General features: G+C 45.8%; 1 protein-coding gene across 5 annotated transcripts in view; it reads left to right on the forward strand.

Moving 5' to 3' along the window:
- usp16 (ubiquitin specific peptidase 16) overlaps positions 1-16,205 on the forward strand; it is a 33,084-nt gene extending 16,879 nt beyond the window's left edge. For all 5 annotated transcript variants that reach the window (XM_082966810.1, XM_082966809.1, XM_082966811.1 and 2 more), the window contains 4 exons: positions 6,687-6,781; positions 10,627-10,713; positions 10,944-11,091; positions 14,777-16,205. In XM_082966810.1, the coding sequence (XP_082822936.1) occupies positions 6,687-6,781; positions 10,627-10,713; positions 10,944-11,091; positions 14,777-14,892 (446 nt within the window). In that variant the 3' untranslated portion in view covers positions 14,893-16,205. The remainder of the gene's footprint in view (positions 1-6,686; positions 6,782-10,626; positions 10,714-10,943; positions 11,092-14,776) is intronic.
- Positions 16,206-16,246: the final 41 nt, after the last annotated feature.

Here is a 16,246-nt window from a genome sequence, read left to right on the forward strand (position 1 = left end):
GGCCAGACGGGGTGGGGGAGAGTGTAGGCCAGACGGGGTGGGGGAGAGTGTAGGCCAGACAGGGGGAGTGGGGGGGAGTGTAGGCCAGACAGGGGGAGTGGGGGGGAGTGTAGGCCAGACAGGGGGAGTGGGGGGGAGTGTAGGCCAGACAGGGGGAGTGGGGGGGAGTGTAGGCCAGACAGGGGGAGTGGGGGGGAGTGTAGGCCAGACAGGGGGAGTGGGGGGGAGTGTAGGCCAGACAGGGGGAGTGGGGGGGAGTGTAGGCCAGACAGGGGGAGTGGGGGGGAGTGTAGGCCAGACAGGGGGAGTGGGGGGGAGTGTAGGCCAGACAGGGGGAGTGGGGGGGAGTGTAGGCCAGACAGGGGGAGTGGGGGGGAGTGTAGGCCAGACAGGGGGAGTGGGGGGGAGTGTAGGCCAGACAGGGGGAGTGGGGGGGAGTGTAGGCCAGACAGGGGGAGTGGGGGGGAGTGTAGGCCAGACAGGGGGAGTGGGGGGGAGTGTAGGCCAGACAGGGGGAGTGGGGGGGAGTGTAGGCCAGACGGGGTGGGGGGGAGTGTAGGCCAGACAGGGGGGGTGGGGGGGAGTGTAGGCCAGACAGGGGGAGTGGGGGGGAGTGTAGGCCAGACAGGGGGAGTGGGGGGGAGTGTAGGCCAGACAGGGGGAGTGGGGGGGAGTGTAGGCCAGACAGGGGGAGTGGGGGGGAGTGTAGGCCAGACAGGGGGAGTGGGGGGGAGTGTAGGCCAGACAGGGGGAGTGGGGGGAGTGTAGGCCAGACGGGGTGGGGGGGAGTGTAGGCCAGACGGGGGGTGGGGGGAGTGTAGGCCAGACGGGGGTTGGGGGGGAGTGTAGGCCAGACAGGGGGAGTGGGGGGGAGTGTAGGCCAGACAGGGGGAGTGGGGGGGAGTGTAGGCCAGACGTGGGGAGGAGAGTGTAGGCCAGACAGGGGGAGTGGGGGAGAGTGTAGGCCAGACAGGGGGAGTGGGGGAGAGTGTAGGCCAGACGGGGGTGGGGGAGTGTAGGCCAGACGGGGGTGGGGGAGTGTAGGCCAGACGGGGGGTGGGGGGGGAGTGTAGGCCAGACGGGGGAGTGGGGGGGAGTGTAGGCCAGACGGGGGAGTGGGGGGGAGTGTAGGCCAGACGGGGAGTGGGGGGGAGTGTAGGCCAGACGGGGGGTGGGGGGGAGTGTAGGCCAGACGGGGAGTGGGGAGGAGAGTGTAGGCCAGACGGGGGGTGGGGAGGAGAGAGTAGGCCAGACGGGGGGTGGGGAGGAGAGAGTAGGCCAGACGGGGGGTGGGGAGGAGAGAGTGTAGGCCAGACGGGGGGTGGGGAGGAGAGAGTGTAGGCCAGACGGGGGGTGGGGAGGAGAGTGTAGGCCAGACGGGGGGTGGGGAGGAGAGTGTAGGCCAGACGGGGTGGGGGGGAGTGTAGGCCAGACAGGGGGTGGGGAGGAGAGTGTAGGCCAGACGGGGTGGGGGGGAGTGTAGGCCAGACGGGGTGGGGGGGAGTGTAGGCCAGACAGGGGGAGTGGGGGGGAGTGTAGGCCAGACGGGGAGTGGGGGGGAGTGTAGGCCAGACGGGGGGTGGGGGGGAGTGTAGGCCAGACGGGGGGTGGGGAGGAGAGTGTAGGCCAGACGGGGGGTGGGGAGGAGAGGGTGTAGGCCAGACATGGGGGGTGGGGAGGAGAGGGTGTAGGCCAGACATGGGGGGTGGGGAGGAGAGGGTGTAGGCCAGACATGGGGGGTGGGGAGGAGAGGGTGTAGGCCAGACATGGGGGGTGGGGAGGAGAGGGTGTAGGCCAGACGGGGGGTGGGGAGGAGAGAGTGTAGGCCAGACATGGGGGGTGGGGTGGAGAGAGTGTAGGCCAGACATGGGGGGGTGGGGAGGAGAGAGTGTAGGCCAGACATGGGGGGTGGGGAGGAGAGAGTGTAGGCCAGACATGGGGGGTGGGGAGGAGAGAGTGTAGGCTAGACATGGGGGGGTGGGGAGGAGAGAGTGTAGGCTAGACATGGGGGGGTGGGGAGAAGAGAGTGTAGGCCAGACATGGGGGGGTGGGGAGGAGAGAGTGTAGGCCAGACATGGGGGGGTGGGGAGGAGAGAGTGTAGGCCAGACATGGGGGGGTGGGGAGGAGAGAGTGTAGGCCAGACATGGGGGGGTGGGGAGGAGAGAGTGTAGGCCAGACATGGGGGGTGGGGAGGAGAGAGTGTAGGCTAGACATGGGGGGTGGGGAGGAGAGAGTGTAGGCCAGACATGGGGTGTGGGGAGAATTCCACCAAAGCATCACTAAATGTCCGGTCAGAAAATATTGTTTCTCCGTCGGATGCTTGGACATTAGACTACAGCCTAAAACAATTCAATTTTTTTTAAATATAAGGGGACACTCTTTGTAACTATGTTGCGTCTAGTAGTTTCTGAAAAACTTAGCCTATCGAATGAAGAGAGAGGAATATGGAGGCCGTCTTTTTAATTTTTATTCATGGGTTTCTCCCGTTCAAACAACGACTGTAACAGAGTTCCATCTCAGAAGTTATTGTAAAAGCCTAAAAACATAAGGTAGGAACTAATGACAGATCAAACTAATATCAATAGACTGTAGAAACATCTAATGACCAGTTTTAATCAAGTTACAGTTTATTTAGAAAAAGATATGTGGAGGAAAATCCCTCCAAGCGAGGTTGAAAAACCAAATGTCCAATAACCTTAACCTCATTCCTCTTACAGGCCAGTTACGGTCATCAACACTAGTTTATTTCCCCAAAGTATTGTAGTCTACCGAGGTGTTGTCCTAAATTTGGGACTTTCAAAAAGAACAAGAATGAGGGGAAAAAGGAAACCGCACACCGCTCTTGATAATATCACTGATATTTAATAAGCTTTACGTACCGACCTCACGGTCTTCATCAGAGCTTTACGTACCGACCTCACGGTCTTCGTCAGAGCTTTACGTACCGACCTCACGGTCTTCATCAGAGCTTTACGTACCGACCTCACGGTCTTCATCAGAGCTTTACGTACCGGCCTCACGGTCTTCATCAGAGCTTTACGTACCGACCTCACGGTCTTCACGTACCGGCCTCACGGTCTTCATCAGAGCTTTACGTACCGGCCTCACGGTCTTCATCAGAGCTTTACGTACCGACCTCACGGTCTTCCTCAGAGCTTTACGTACCGACTTCACGGTCTTCCTCAGAGCTTTACGTACCGGCCTCACGGTCTTCCTCAGAGCTTTACGTACCGACTTCACGGTCTTCCTCAGAGCTTTACGTACCGACCTCACGGTCTTCCTCAGAGCTTTACGTACCGGCCTCACGGTCTTCATCAGAGCTTTACGTACCGACCTCACGGTCTTCATCAGAGCTTTACGTACAGACCTCACGGTCTTCATCAGAGCTTTACGTACCGACCTCACGGTCTTCATCAGAGCTTTACGTACCGACCTCACGGTCTTCATCAGAGCTTTACGTACCGACCTCACGGTCTTCATCAGAGCTTTACGTACCGACCTCACGGTCTTCATCAGAGCTTTACGTACCGACCTCACGGTCTTCATCAGAGCTTTACGTACCGGCCTCACGGTCTTTCTCTACGCCACAAAATCTAAAGGTAGAAATGTCATGCTTTAGGTCGTTAAAATGTTCTGCGACTGGATAATCCCTGTCGTTTCTCCTGATTGAACTTTTATGTTCACTGATTCTCTGTTTGAGAGAGCGGGAGGTTTTACCGACATAGCAGAGCCCACATGGACATTTAATAATGTAAATAACATGGGTGGTGGTACACGTAATGATATCGTTTATTTGAAACCGTTTTTCCTGTGTGGGGGTGGCAGAAATATTCACACTTCATCATATTGTGTTTTGTGGCGTAGAGAAAGTTAAGACATCAGACAGGGGAGGTGATATTAATAATACTCTGAGTAGAAGATAATGTTTTGAGATTTTCACCCTCCAGACATTAGTTCCTAAAGGACTTAGTGATGAAATGTTATGTTGTGAATTTGAACATGAATTATGTCCCTATTTCAGATGACTGATGTTTTCCGTACGATGTACCCAGTGATTAATGAGAACTTGCTGGGTAGTTCTATGTCCTCGTTGTGGTTTTACAGACGTGTTTAATACGTCATATTTACACACTTTATTCTAATATTTATGAAATGCATGTTGTTATATTTGGTAGTAGTTATTTGTTTATCCTTCGCCTCCAACCCCTTTCGATGTGTGGAACGGATGTGAGAGTGGTGCTCGGTCTACTTAAGGGTGCTAATTTAAAAAAAACTCACAAAAGCTCTGATGAAGACCGTGAGGTCGGTACGTAAAGCTCTGATGAAGACCGTGAGGTCGGTACGTAAAGCTCTGACGAAGACCGTGAGGCCGGTACGTAAAGCTCTGACGAAGACCGTGAGGCCGGTACGTAAAGCTCTGACGAAGACCGTGAGGCCGGTACGTAAAGCTCTGACGAAGACCGTGAGGTCGGTACGTAAAGCTCTGACGAAGACCGTGAGGCCGGTACGTAAAGCTCTGATGAAGACCGTGAGGCCGGTACGTAAAGCTCTGATGAAGACCGTGAGGCCGGTACGTAAAGCTCTGATGAAGACCGTGAGGTCGGTACGTAAAGCTCTGAGGAAGACCGTGAGGTCGGTACGTAAAGCTCTGAGGAAGACCGTGAGGCCGGTACGTAAAGCTCTGAGGAAGACCGTGAGGTCGGTACGTGAAGACCGTGAGGCCGGTACGTGAAGACCGTGAGGCCGGTACGTAAAGCTCTGAGGAAGACCGTGAGGTCGGTACGTAAAGCTCTGATGAAGACCGTGAGGCCGGTACGTAAAGCTCTGATGAAGACCGTAAAGCTCTGATGAAGACCGTGAGGTCGGTACGTAAAGCTCTGATGAAGACCGTGAGGCCGGTACGTAAAGCTCTGATGAAGACCGTGAGGCCGGTACGTAAAGCTCTGATGAAGACCGTGAGGTCGGTACGTAAAGCTCTGATGAAGACCGTGAGGTCGGTACGTAAAGCTCTGATGAAGACCGTGAGGTCGGTACGTAAAGCTCTGATGAAGACCGTAAAGCTCTGATGAAGACCGTGAGGTCGGTACGTAAAGCTCTGATGAAGACCGTGAGGTCGGTACGTAAAGCTCTGATGAAGACCGTGAGGTCGGTACGTAAAGCTCTGAGGAAGACCGTGAGGTCGGTACCTAAAGCTTATTAAACATCAGTGATATTATCAAGAGCGGTGTGCGGTTTCCTTAATCTTGTTCAACTGTTACCACGCACCTGCAAAACAGACTGCTCAGATGTGCCAGTGCCTTTTTGACTATAATAACAAGAATGAAAGGAATCGGCTATTGTCAATCACAGCTTTATGATAGAATAAACCATATAATTAAAAAAAGTACCGTAATTTCCGGACTATTAAGCGCACCTGAATATAAGCCGCACCCACTGAATTATTATTTTTTTATTATTTTAAACATAAATAAGCCGCACATGTCTATAAGCCGCAGGTGCCTACCGGTACATTGAAACAAATGAACTTTACACAGGCTTTAACGAAACACGGCTTGTAACAAAAATAAATAGGCTTTAACGAAACACGGCTTGTAACAAAAAATGTCAAATTAGCAGTAAGCTTTAGTTGTCTTTTTGCACTGAGTCAATTCCTCACGCTGCTGTTTCCAACGTCTTATCATCGACTCATTAAGACCAAGCTCCCGTGCAGCAGCTCTATTTCCTTTTCCAACAGCCAGATCAATCGCCTTCAACTTGAAAGCTGCATCATATGCATTTCTCCGTGTCTTTGCCATGATGAGGGTGACAAAATGACTACCGTAATCAGAATGATGGGAAGTTTGCGAGCGCTCGATTTAATCTAAACACTAAACAACAAAGTTGTTTGACCGTAACCCGTTCGGCAATTTCATTGGTCTAATGAAAGCTTCATGCCGCCAAAAAACTGAGCACGTCACAGAATGTGTTTTTTTGGAAGAAAAAAAATTGAAAGCGGGAAAAATCCATATATTAGCCGCGTCATTGTTTAAGCCACGAGGTTCAAAGCCTGGGAAAAAAGTTGCGGCTTATAGTCCGGAATTTACGGTATATTATTATTCGGTTGTGAAGTCTGGTAGACTGCTTCTATCCAGCCCCGGATGTCACTACGGTAACACAGCCCGTTCCTCGTCCCACCAGTCACTGTTCTGTCACAGCACCACACACAGACAGACAGACAGACAGACAGACAGACAGACAGACAGACAGACAGACAGACAGACAGACAGACAGACAGACAGACAGACAGACAGACAGACAGACAGACAGACAGACAGACAGACAGACAGACAGACAGACAGACAGACAGACAGACAGACAGACAGACAGACAGACAGACAGACAGACACTGAGGCTCCTCCACCAGAAACTCATAGAAAAGATTTGCCTGTACTTAGTCTTCGTCCAGTCTAACGACATTATCTTTCATCCTGATTCGTCCAGTTTGTTCTAAAGGCCAACTGTCGTTTTTAAGCACTTTTTTTTGTTGGTTTTTCTCTCCTTAAACAAATGTTTTGGGTTGACCAATAAGGAGGGGTGATGTTTTATGGGTACATAATCACGATAGGACAATGGTTGATATCGCCCAACCATAGTGTGTGTCATTGTGTATTTACAAGGTGTGTGTGTGTGTGTGCTCGTGGTTTAGGCTCCAAGAAGAATGTGTACACAGATGCTCTGAAGCAAATGCTGATCTCATGTCCCCCTCCGGTGCTTACTCTTCACTTGAAGAGATTCCAGCAGGTAATCCTCTCCAACAACTAGGGCTGTGACGGTCATGGACATTTGGATGATTTTTATTTTTTTTTGTCACAGTTATAATCGTTCAAATAGCTATTTATTTTTATTTTTTATGTTTAGCTTCAAGTCCATAAACTTTATCCAAAAGCAGCAAAGTAAAAGTAAGCCTGGTTTAAATGCATGTTCTCCTCCACTCCTGTGTTATCGCAGCAACAGACTTCCACAACACAACATTTCCGTTTTGTCGCCTCTCTCCTTATATCGGCTGTTGGATGTAAACCACACTTACTTTTACTTTGCTGCTTATGGCTAAAGTTGTTCTACTTTAATATGAAGTACATATTTTTATATATACACTGCTAAAAAAAATAAAGGGAACACTTAAACAACACATCCTAGATCTGAATGAAAGAAATAATCTTATTAAATACTTTTTTCTTTACATAGTTGAATGTGCTGACAACAAAACCACAAAAAAATAATCAATGAAAATCCAATTTATCAACCCATGGAAGTCTGGATTTGGAGTCACACTCAAAATTAAAGTGGAAAACCACACTACAGGCTGATCCAACTTTGATGTAATGTCCTTAAAACAAGTCAAAATGAGGCTCAGTAGTGTGTGTGGCCTCCACGTGCCTGTATGACCTCCCTACAATGCCTGGGCATGCTCCTGATGAGGTGGCGGATGGTCTCCTGAGGGATCTCCTCCCAGACCTGGACTAAAGCATCCGCCAAATCCTGGATAGTCTGTGGTGCAACGTGGCGTTGGTGGATGGAGCGAGACATGATGTCCCAGATGTGCTCAATTGGATTCAGGTCTGGGGAACGGGCGGGCCAGTCCATAGCATCAATGCCTTCCTCTTGCAGGAACTGCTGACACACTCCAGCCACATGAGGTCTAGCATTGTCTTGCATTAGGAGGAACCCAGGGCCAACCGCACCAGCATATGGTCTCACAAGGGGTCTGAGGATCTCATCTCGGTACCTAATGGCAGTCAGGCTACCTCTAGCGAGCACATGGAGGGCTGTGTGGCCCCCCAAAGAAATGCCACCCCACACCATGACTGACCCACCGCCAAACCGGTCATGCTGGAGGATGTTGCAGGCAGCAGAACGTTCTCCAAGGCGTCTCCAGACTCTGTCACGTGCTCAGTGTGAACCTGCTTTCATCTGTGAAGAGCACAGGGCGCCAGTGGCGAATTTGCCAATCTTGGTGTTCTCTGACAAATGCCAAACGTCCTGCACGGTGTTGGGCTGTAAGCACAACCCCCACCTGTGGACGTCGGGCCCTCATACCACCCTCATGGAGTCTGTTTCTGACCGTTTGAGCAGACACATGCACATTTGTGGCCTGCTGGAGGTCATTTTGCAGGGCTCTGGCAGTGCTCCTCCTGCTCCACCTTGCACAAAGGCGGAGGTAGCGGTCCTGCTGCTGGGTTGTTGCCCTCCTACGGCCTCCTCCACGTCTCCTGATGTACTGGCCTGTCTCCTGGTAGCGCCTCCATGCTCTGGACACTACGCTGACAGACACAGCAAACCTTCTTGCCACAGCTCGCGTTGATGTGCCATCCTGGATGAGCTGCACTACCTGAGCCACTTGTGTGGGTTGTAGACTCCATCTCATGCTACCACTAGAGTGAAAGCACCGCCAGCATTCAAAAGTGACCAAAACATCAGCCAGGAAGCATAGGAACTGAGAAGTGGTCTGTGGTCCCCACCTGCAGAACCACTCCTTTATTGGGGGTGTCTTGCTTATTGCCTATAATTTCCACCTGTTGTCTATTCCATTTGCACAACAGTATGTGAAATTTATTGTCAATCAGTGTTGCTTCCTAAGTGGACAGTTTGATTTCACAGAAGTGTGATTGACTTGGAGTTACATTGTGTTGTTTAAGTGTTCCCTTTATTTTTTTGAGCAGTATATATATTTTTATTATAACTTAGGACTTTTTTTATTTTAATTAAGATTTTCATCCATAATTGTTGGTTACATGATTATACAATTAGTGTGCCAGACCTACTATTTTTAATTTTAAATTTTTTTTTAAATTTCACCTTTTTATTTAACTAGGCAAGTCATTTAAGAACAATTTCCTATTTACTAACAACCTTTACCAACACTCTGTTTATACTGCGTCCAGTTATATACAACAACATGAGCTCTTGGTCTGGGTTGAATCTGTACAACACAGTCGACAATACGCATTTTAAATAACCGATGTACCCCGTTTTTTTGCGAAGATGGCATTCACAGTAAACGCTGCAGATCTCGGCTCAATTGGAGATAAAAAATGTTTTAAAGTAAATCGTTAGTTGCTACATCCATTTTTGGACTTATAAATGAATGTTATGTACCCATTGATTCTTGAAGAATATAATTTATAAATGTCTCATGAGTTTAGTTCAACTGTCAACACTCCAGGAGAACCCAAAATATAAGCTTGTTTTACTCCGTTTGTAAACAAACACTATATAGCCTCATAACATGGTTTAAACTATAACGTTGATATCATGGAGGGTCAGTCCTTGCGTCCGTAGCTCTGTCTATTAATTTGAGAGTGGTATCATTTCTCAGCTGTTTACCAAAACAGGACCAGGGAAGGAGATTACTTTATTATTGTTTAAAGTGCTGATTGCTCCTTTTTTAAATGTCATGTCAAGTGCACTACAATGAGGCATCGGATTTGAATCCCGGCACTTGTTAGTAACACTAAATCCCTGAAGAGTTCACTAATGTTCCTGCCTGTGTTTCCCATTGATATGTTCCTTTAGCACTGCTGTGACCAGTGTACAGTGCATTTGGAAAGTATTCAGACCCCTTGATTTTTTTCTCCACATTATGTTACGTTACAGACTCATTCTTAAATTGATTAAATTGTCCCGTTCCCCCCCCCCCCCCCCCCCCCCCCCATGAATCTACACACAAATCAACATAATGACAAAGCAAAAACAGTTTATTTTTTATTTATTTATTTTTTGCAAATATATAAAAATAAGAAACTGAAATATCACATTTACATAAGTATTCAGAAACTTTATTCAGTACTTTGTTAAAGCACCTTTGGCAGCGATAACAGCCTCGAGTCTTCTTGGGTATGATGCTACAAGCTTGGCACACCTGTATTTGGGAAGTTTCTCCCATTCTTCTCTGCAGATCCTCTCAAGCTCTGTAAGGTTGGATGGGGAGCGTCGCTGCACAGCTATTTTCAGGTCTCTCCACAGATGTTTGATCTGGTTCAAGTCCGAGCTCTGGCTGAGCCACTCAAGGACATTCATAGACTTGTCCCGAAGCCACTCCTGCATTGTCTTGGCTGTGTGCTTAGGGTCTTTGTCCTGTAGGAAGGTGAACCTTCGCCCCAAGTCTGAGGTCCTGAGCGCTCTGGAGCAGGTTTTCATCAAGGATCTCCGTACTTTGCTCTGTTCATCTTTGCCTCGATCCTGACTAGTCTCCTAGTCCCTGCCGGTGAAAAACATCCCCACAGCATGATGCTGCCACCACCATGCTTCACCGTAGGGATGGTGCCAGGTTTCCTCCAGATGTGACGCTTGGCATTCAGGACAGAGTCTCATAGCAAAGTGTCTGAATACTTACGTAAAGAAGGAATTCCTGTTTTTATTTTTAATAAATTCTAAAAAAGCTGTTTTTGCTTTGTCATTATGGGGTATTGTGTGTTGATTGATTGACAAACCATTTTTTAAATTTTATTTAATCAATTTTAGAATACGGCTGTAATGTAACAAAATGTGGAAAAAGTCAAGAGGTCTGAGTACTTTCCGAATGCACTCTATGTGATTTCCAAGTGTGTAACTTGTCTCTGCCTCTCTTTGCCTCTGTTCCGGTCCAGATTGGATACAGTGTGTGTAAGGTGAACAGCCATGTTAACTTCCCTCACATTCTAGACGTAGCACCATTCTGCTCTGTCATATGCAAGGTAAAACACACTCAAATAACACCTTTTTTTTTTATGACGCCTTTTTTATAAAACGCTAATAAGTTACATGTGGAAATAAAAAAAAATAAAAAAAAAGTTTTGTTCTGTATCTTAGTGTAAACTATGGGGTATAGAGTCCTGAGTTGTTCCTGGTCTGGTTACAAAATGTCCTACATTAGTATCTGTAGGACATTTTTTGAACGCTGACATTTTGTTTGTTTGTTATTCAGGGTGTGTCGGAGGGAGATTCTCAGGTGCTTTACAGTCTGTATGGTATAGTAGAACACAGTGGGACTATGAGAAGTGGTCATTATACAGCCTACGTCAAAGCCAGACCTTTCTGCCCCTCCACTACACACAACGGAGTGGGCACACAAGGTAGGACTGCTGTTAATGTACAGCTTTAACAGACTGTTAGGTTTGTACTGAGCATGGTGGTCATTGAAACAATCCAAAAATAGATAGTTACATACTGGGATTTTAATTTTGACATATTGTATTATTTTTGCTCAACATTTTACGTTACATTTTAGTAATTTAGCAGACGCTCTTATCCAGAGCGACTTACAGTAGTGAATGCATACATTTCATACATTTTTTTTTTTCTTCTCCGTACTGGTCCCCCGTGGGAATCGAACCCACAACCCTGGCGTTGCAAACACCATGCTCTACCAACTGAGCCACACGGGACCTGTAGTTGGCTGTACCTGCACCAAAAGAATGATGGAGAACAGTAGCTCCACATCAGTCAGAGAGCTGTCTGCTGATAGAATGATGGAGAACAGTAGCTCCACATCAGTCAGAGAGCTGTCTGCTGATAGAATGATGGAGAACAGTAGCTCCACATCAGTCAGAGTGCTGTCTGCTGATAGAATGATGGAGAACAGTAGCTCAACATCAGTCAGAGAGCTGTCTGCTGATAGAATGATGGAGAACAGTAGCTCCACATCAGTCAGAGTGCTGTCTGCTGATAGAATGATGGAGAACAGTAGCTCCACATCAGTCAGAGTGCTGTCTGCTGATAGAATGATGGAGAACAGTAGCTCCACATCAGTCAGAGTGCTGTCTGCTGATAGAATGATGGAGAACAGTAGCTCCACATCAGTCAGAGTGCTGTCTGCTGATAGAATGATGGAGAACAGTAGCTCCACATCAGTCAGAGTGCTGTCTGCTGATAGAATGATGGAGAACAGTAGCTCCACATCAGTCAGAGCGCTGTCTGCTGATAGAATGATGGAGAACAGTAGCTCCACATCAGTCAGAGTGCTGTCTGCTGATAGAATGATGGAGAACAGTAGCTCCACATCAGTCAGAGTGCTGTCTGCTGATAGAATGATGGAGAACAGTAGCTCCACATCAGTCAGAGAGCTGTCTGCTGATAGAATGCTATTGTTGAATTCTCAAGAGTTTAGAAGTGAAACTGAAGCACAAAATGAGTCTGACGCTGAGCAGAAATTACAATAAGAACCATTTTAGATCTGCGTTTACAAAACGCAAAAAAATATTTCTTATGCGTTATACATTTAGGTTGGAGTCATTAAAACTCGTTTTTCAACCACTCCACACATTTTCTTGTTAACAAACTATAGTTTTGGCAGGTCGGTTAGGACAGCTACTTTGTGCATGACACAAGTAATTTTTCCAACAATTGTTTACAGACAGATTATTTCACTTATAATTCACTGTATCACAATTCCAGTGGGTCAGAAGTTTACATACACTAAGTTGACTGTGCCTTTTAAACAGCTTGGAAAATTCCAGAATATGATGTCATAGCTTTAGAAGCTTCTGATAGGCTAATTTACATCATTTGAGTCATTTGGAGGTGTTCCTGTGGATGTATTTCAAGGCCTACCTTCAAACTCAGTGCCTCTTTGCTTGACATCATGGGAAAATCAAAAGAAATCAGCCAAGACCTCAGAAGAAAATTGTAGACCTCCACAAATCTGGTTCATCCTTGGGAGAAATTTCCAAACGCCTGAAGGTACCACGTTCATCTGTACAAACAATATTACGCAAGTATAAACACCATGGGACCACGCAGCCGTCACACCACTCAGGAAGGAGACGCGTTCTGTCTCCTAGAGATGAATGTACTTTGGTGCGAAAAATGCAAATCAATCCCAGAACAACAGCAAAGGACCTTGTGAAGATGCTGGAGGAAACAGGTACAAAAGTATTTATATCCAAAGTAAAACGAGTCCCTTATCGACATAACCTGAAAGGCTGCTCAGCAAGGAAGAAGCCACTGTTCCAAATCCGCCATAAAAAGCTAGACTACGGTTTGCAACTGCACATGGGGACAAAGATCGTACTTTTTGGAGAAATGTTCTCTGGTCTGATGAAACAAAAATAGTACTGTTTGGCCATAATGACCATCGTTATGTTTGGAGTGAAAAGGGGGAGGCTTGCAAGCCGAAGAACACCATCCCAACCATGAAGAACGGGGGTGGCAGCATCATGTTGTGGGGGTGCTTTGCTGCAGGAGGGACTGGTGCACTTCACAAAATAGATGGCATCATGAGGCAGGAAAATTATGTGGATGTATTGAAGCAACATCTCAAGACATCAGTCAGGAAATTAATGCTTGGTTGCAAATGGGTCTTCCAAATGGACAATGACCCCAAGCATACTTCCAAAGTTGTGACAAAATGGCTTAAGGACAACAAAGTCAAGGTATTGGAGTGGCCATCACAAAGCCCTGACCTCAATCCCATAGAAAACGTGTGGGCAGAACTGAAATAGCGTGTGCAAGCAAAGAGGCCTACAAACCTGACTCAGTTACACCAGCTCTGTCAGGAGGAATGGGCCAGAATTCACCCAACTTATTGTGGGAAGCTTGTGGAAGGCTACCCGAAACGTTTGACCCAAGTTAAACAATTTAAAGGCAATGCTACCAAATACTAATTGAGTGTATGTAAACTTCTGACCCACTGGGAATGTGATGATAGAAATAAAAGCTGAAATAAATCATTCTCTCTACTATTATTCTGACCTTTCACATTCTTAAAATAAAGTGGTGATCTTAACTGACCTAAGACAGGGAATTTTAACTCGGATTAAATGTCAGAAATTGTGAATAACTGAGTTTAAATGTATTTGGCTAAGGTGTATGTAAAGTTTTAACTGTATTTATTTTTTTCCCTAACTGTCTTTATTGTGACAAATGTTGATGGATACAATGTTTTTGTTTTGTCTTCAGTTTGTTTTTGTAAATTATATTTGCCAAATAATTTAAGGTATTGCGGGGACATGTTATCAAATATAAAACTCTACATTTTAATTCTAGCTGCTTGCAAAATCAGTTTATTTAACAATAAAATAAATGTGTCTTTGCAGGACAAGGATTGTCTTGACTTTTTAAGAATGCCTGAATTGCTTCACGTTACAATTTTGAAGTTTCACCACCATTGTTATCGCCATGGCGATATGTTGGCACATGAGAACTATTAGAATATGGCAAATGTTAGTCAATTCTTGTATTCTATCCATGCTGCTTTTTTGCGGGATACCAGAGACATGATAGGTGAGCAGGGCATACAGGCTGGCTACTTTATTAATGAGCAAAGGGTGGTACGCTCAGCCGACTGCATCATAACCCTAATGGGAAACACTTCAACCACCTATTTATTTATTTTTTGACATTCTAGCTTTATATTTTTTTTAAGGAGTGAAGATATTACCTCCAGCTGCTTTTATCCACACAAGACACTTCGTGGGAAATGCACCGTGGCAATTCTTGTCTCATTTCTATGCAAACTGTCTAAATATCCACAACAAAAAAACAAATCACTGGACAAATTCATGGAAACATTGCCCTTTTTAAAAAAAAAAAAAATTTTTTAAAAATGTGAGCACACAGTAGCCATCTTGGTACATCCATTTTTGGGCATTTCAATTATTGAGAGATGTATGTATATGACTAGCCATTGATTATTTTTATAGTATAACTTCTAAATGCCTCATGAGCTTAGTTCGATTGTCGGACCTCATCATTGTTTATTTTTATGCTTATAAACAAACTTAACACCCATTACCTCTCCCCTTCCCTTCTCCCCCCAAGGCGAGCCGGTGAAAGGGTCTTGGTTCCACGTGAGTGACAGTAGTGTGCAGCCAGTCACAGAGAGCAAAGTGCAGAGCTCCCAAGCCTACCTCCTATTCTACGAGAGGATCTCCTAGACCTGCCTACGTCCCGACTTCTACCCTATTTACCAACCTACTGTACGCTGTGTTTTACACAGGCAAACCTGGTTCTGATCTTTTTGACAATAATTGTTCTTTTGACCGATCAGATCTTATTCCAATACTTGGGCAAAAGATCAGAATTGGGCTGGCTGTTTAAACGCAGCCATAGTGCACTGCTTTTGGCCAGAGTCTTATTATGCAGCCTTATGAGGCTTTTCCTCAGCCGAACTTAGTGCACTATAAATGCCCTATTCCCTACATAGTGCACTACTTATGGTCTGAGACATTGTACTGGTATTGATATAAGCCAGATGAGATGCAGAGTGACTACGAGTGGAGTATTTTTGTTTTTATAATCAATATGAAAGGGTTACGTCTTTAAATAGAACCCTATTGTCTATGTGGTGCATTACATTTCACCAGAACCTTATTTGCCCTGGTCAAAAGCAGTGCACTAAAATTGAGAATGAAAAAAAATTAGGGTGACATTTGAGATGTTGACAAAGATAATGAATTAAAAGATCAGGACTAGGGGATGTCCCTAACAGAAAAATATTTAGCTTGGAAGTATTTTTTTTGTCAATGAATTAATTGTATCAGCAAGGGACATAAAAAGAATCCCACGTATTTTTTACTGTGCATATGTGATTATACAGTGGGGTTTTTTTTCATTTTTTGGGGGGGAAAAGAGATCATTGTGGGTGTGTCCCAAAGTGCACCGTGTATAAGGGCACTACATTTTGATCAGAGGTCTAAATTGGAAATCGGGTGCCATTCAAAACGCAGCCATGCTATCCTCTTAGACTGGAAACCATAGAAGAGTTTGTTGATTGATCTGTCTGATTGCCTGGTGTGTTACACAGTATAAGCAAAATAAACCTGCCAATACCTTTTTTTTTTAATTATTATTATTGCTGCAATATGTGGCTTTTTGGGCAGACCTGACCAAATTCACATAGAAGTGCAGTTATAGATCTGTCATTCTTATTAAAGCAAGTTTAAGAATTGGTAGATATGTTCTATGTGTTCTATTTCTGAAAATACAATATTTTTGGTTATGGAAAATATATTTCACAGCGGTTAAGATGGTATAATTATTCTCTACACTATACTTGCTTATTTTGTCACGAACTGTAATTAGGCAAATTATTATAATTTTAGCAACCAGGAAATGGCATAGATTTCTGCATAGTGCTCCTTTTTAAATTGTTAAAAACGATCAGTGGAAACCCATACATTTTTTATTTGAGTACTTTTTATATTGTGTTGTCAAGATGCAAATTAAAAAGCTTGAAATACAGGAAAAATTCGCCTGAGTTATTTTGCTGTGACGCAATTAGGGTTGGAC

The sequence above is a fragment of the Salmo salar genome, chromosome 20 (genome assembly GCF_965601325.2).
Source record: "Salmo salar chromosome 20, fSalSal1, whole genome shotgun sequence".
Lineage (NCBI taxonomy): Eukaryota > Metazoa > Chordata > Actinopteri > Salmoniformes > Salmonidae > Salmo > Salmo salar.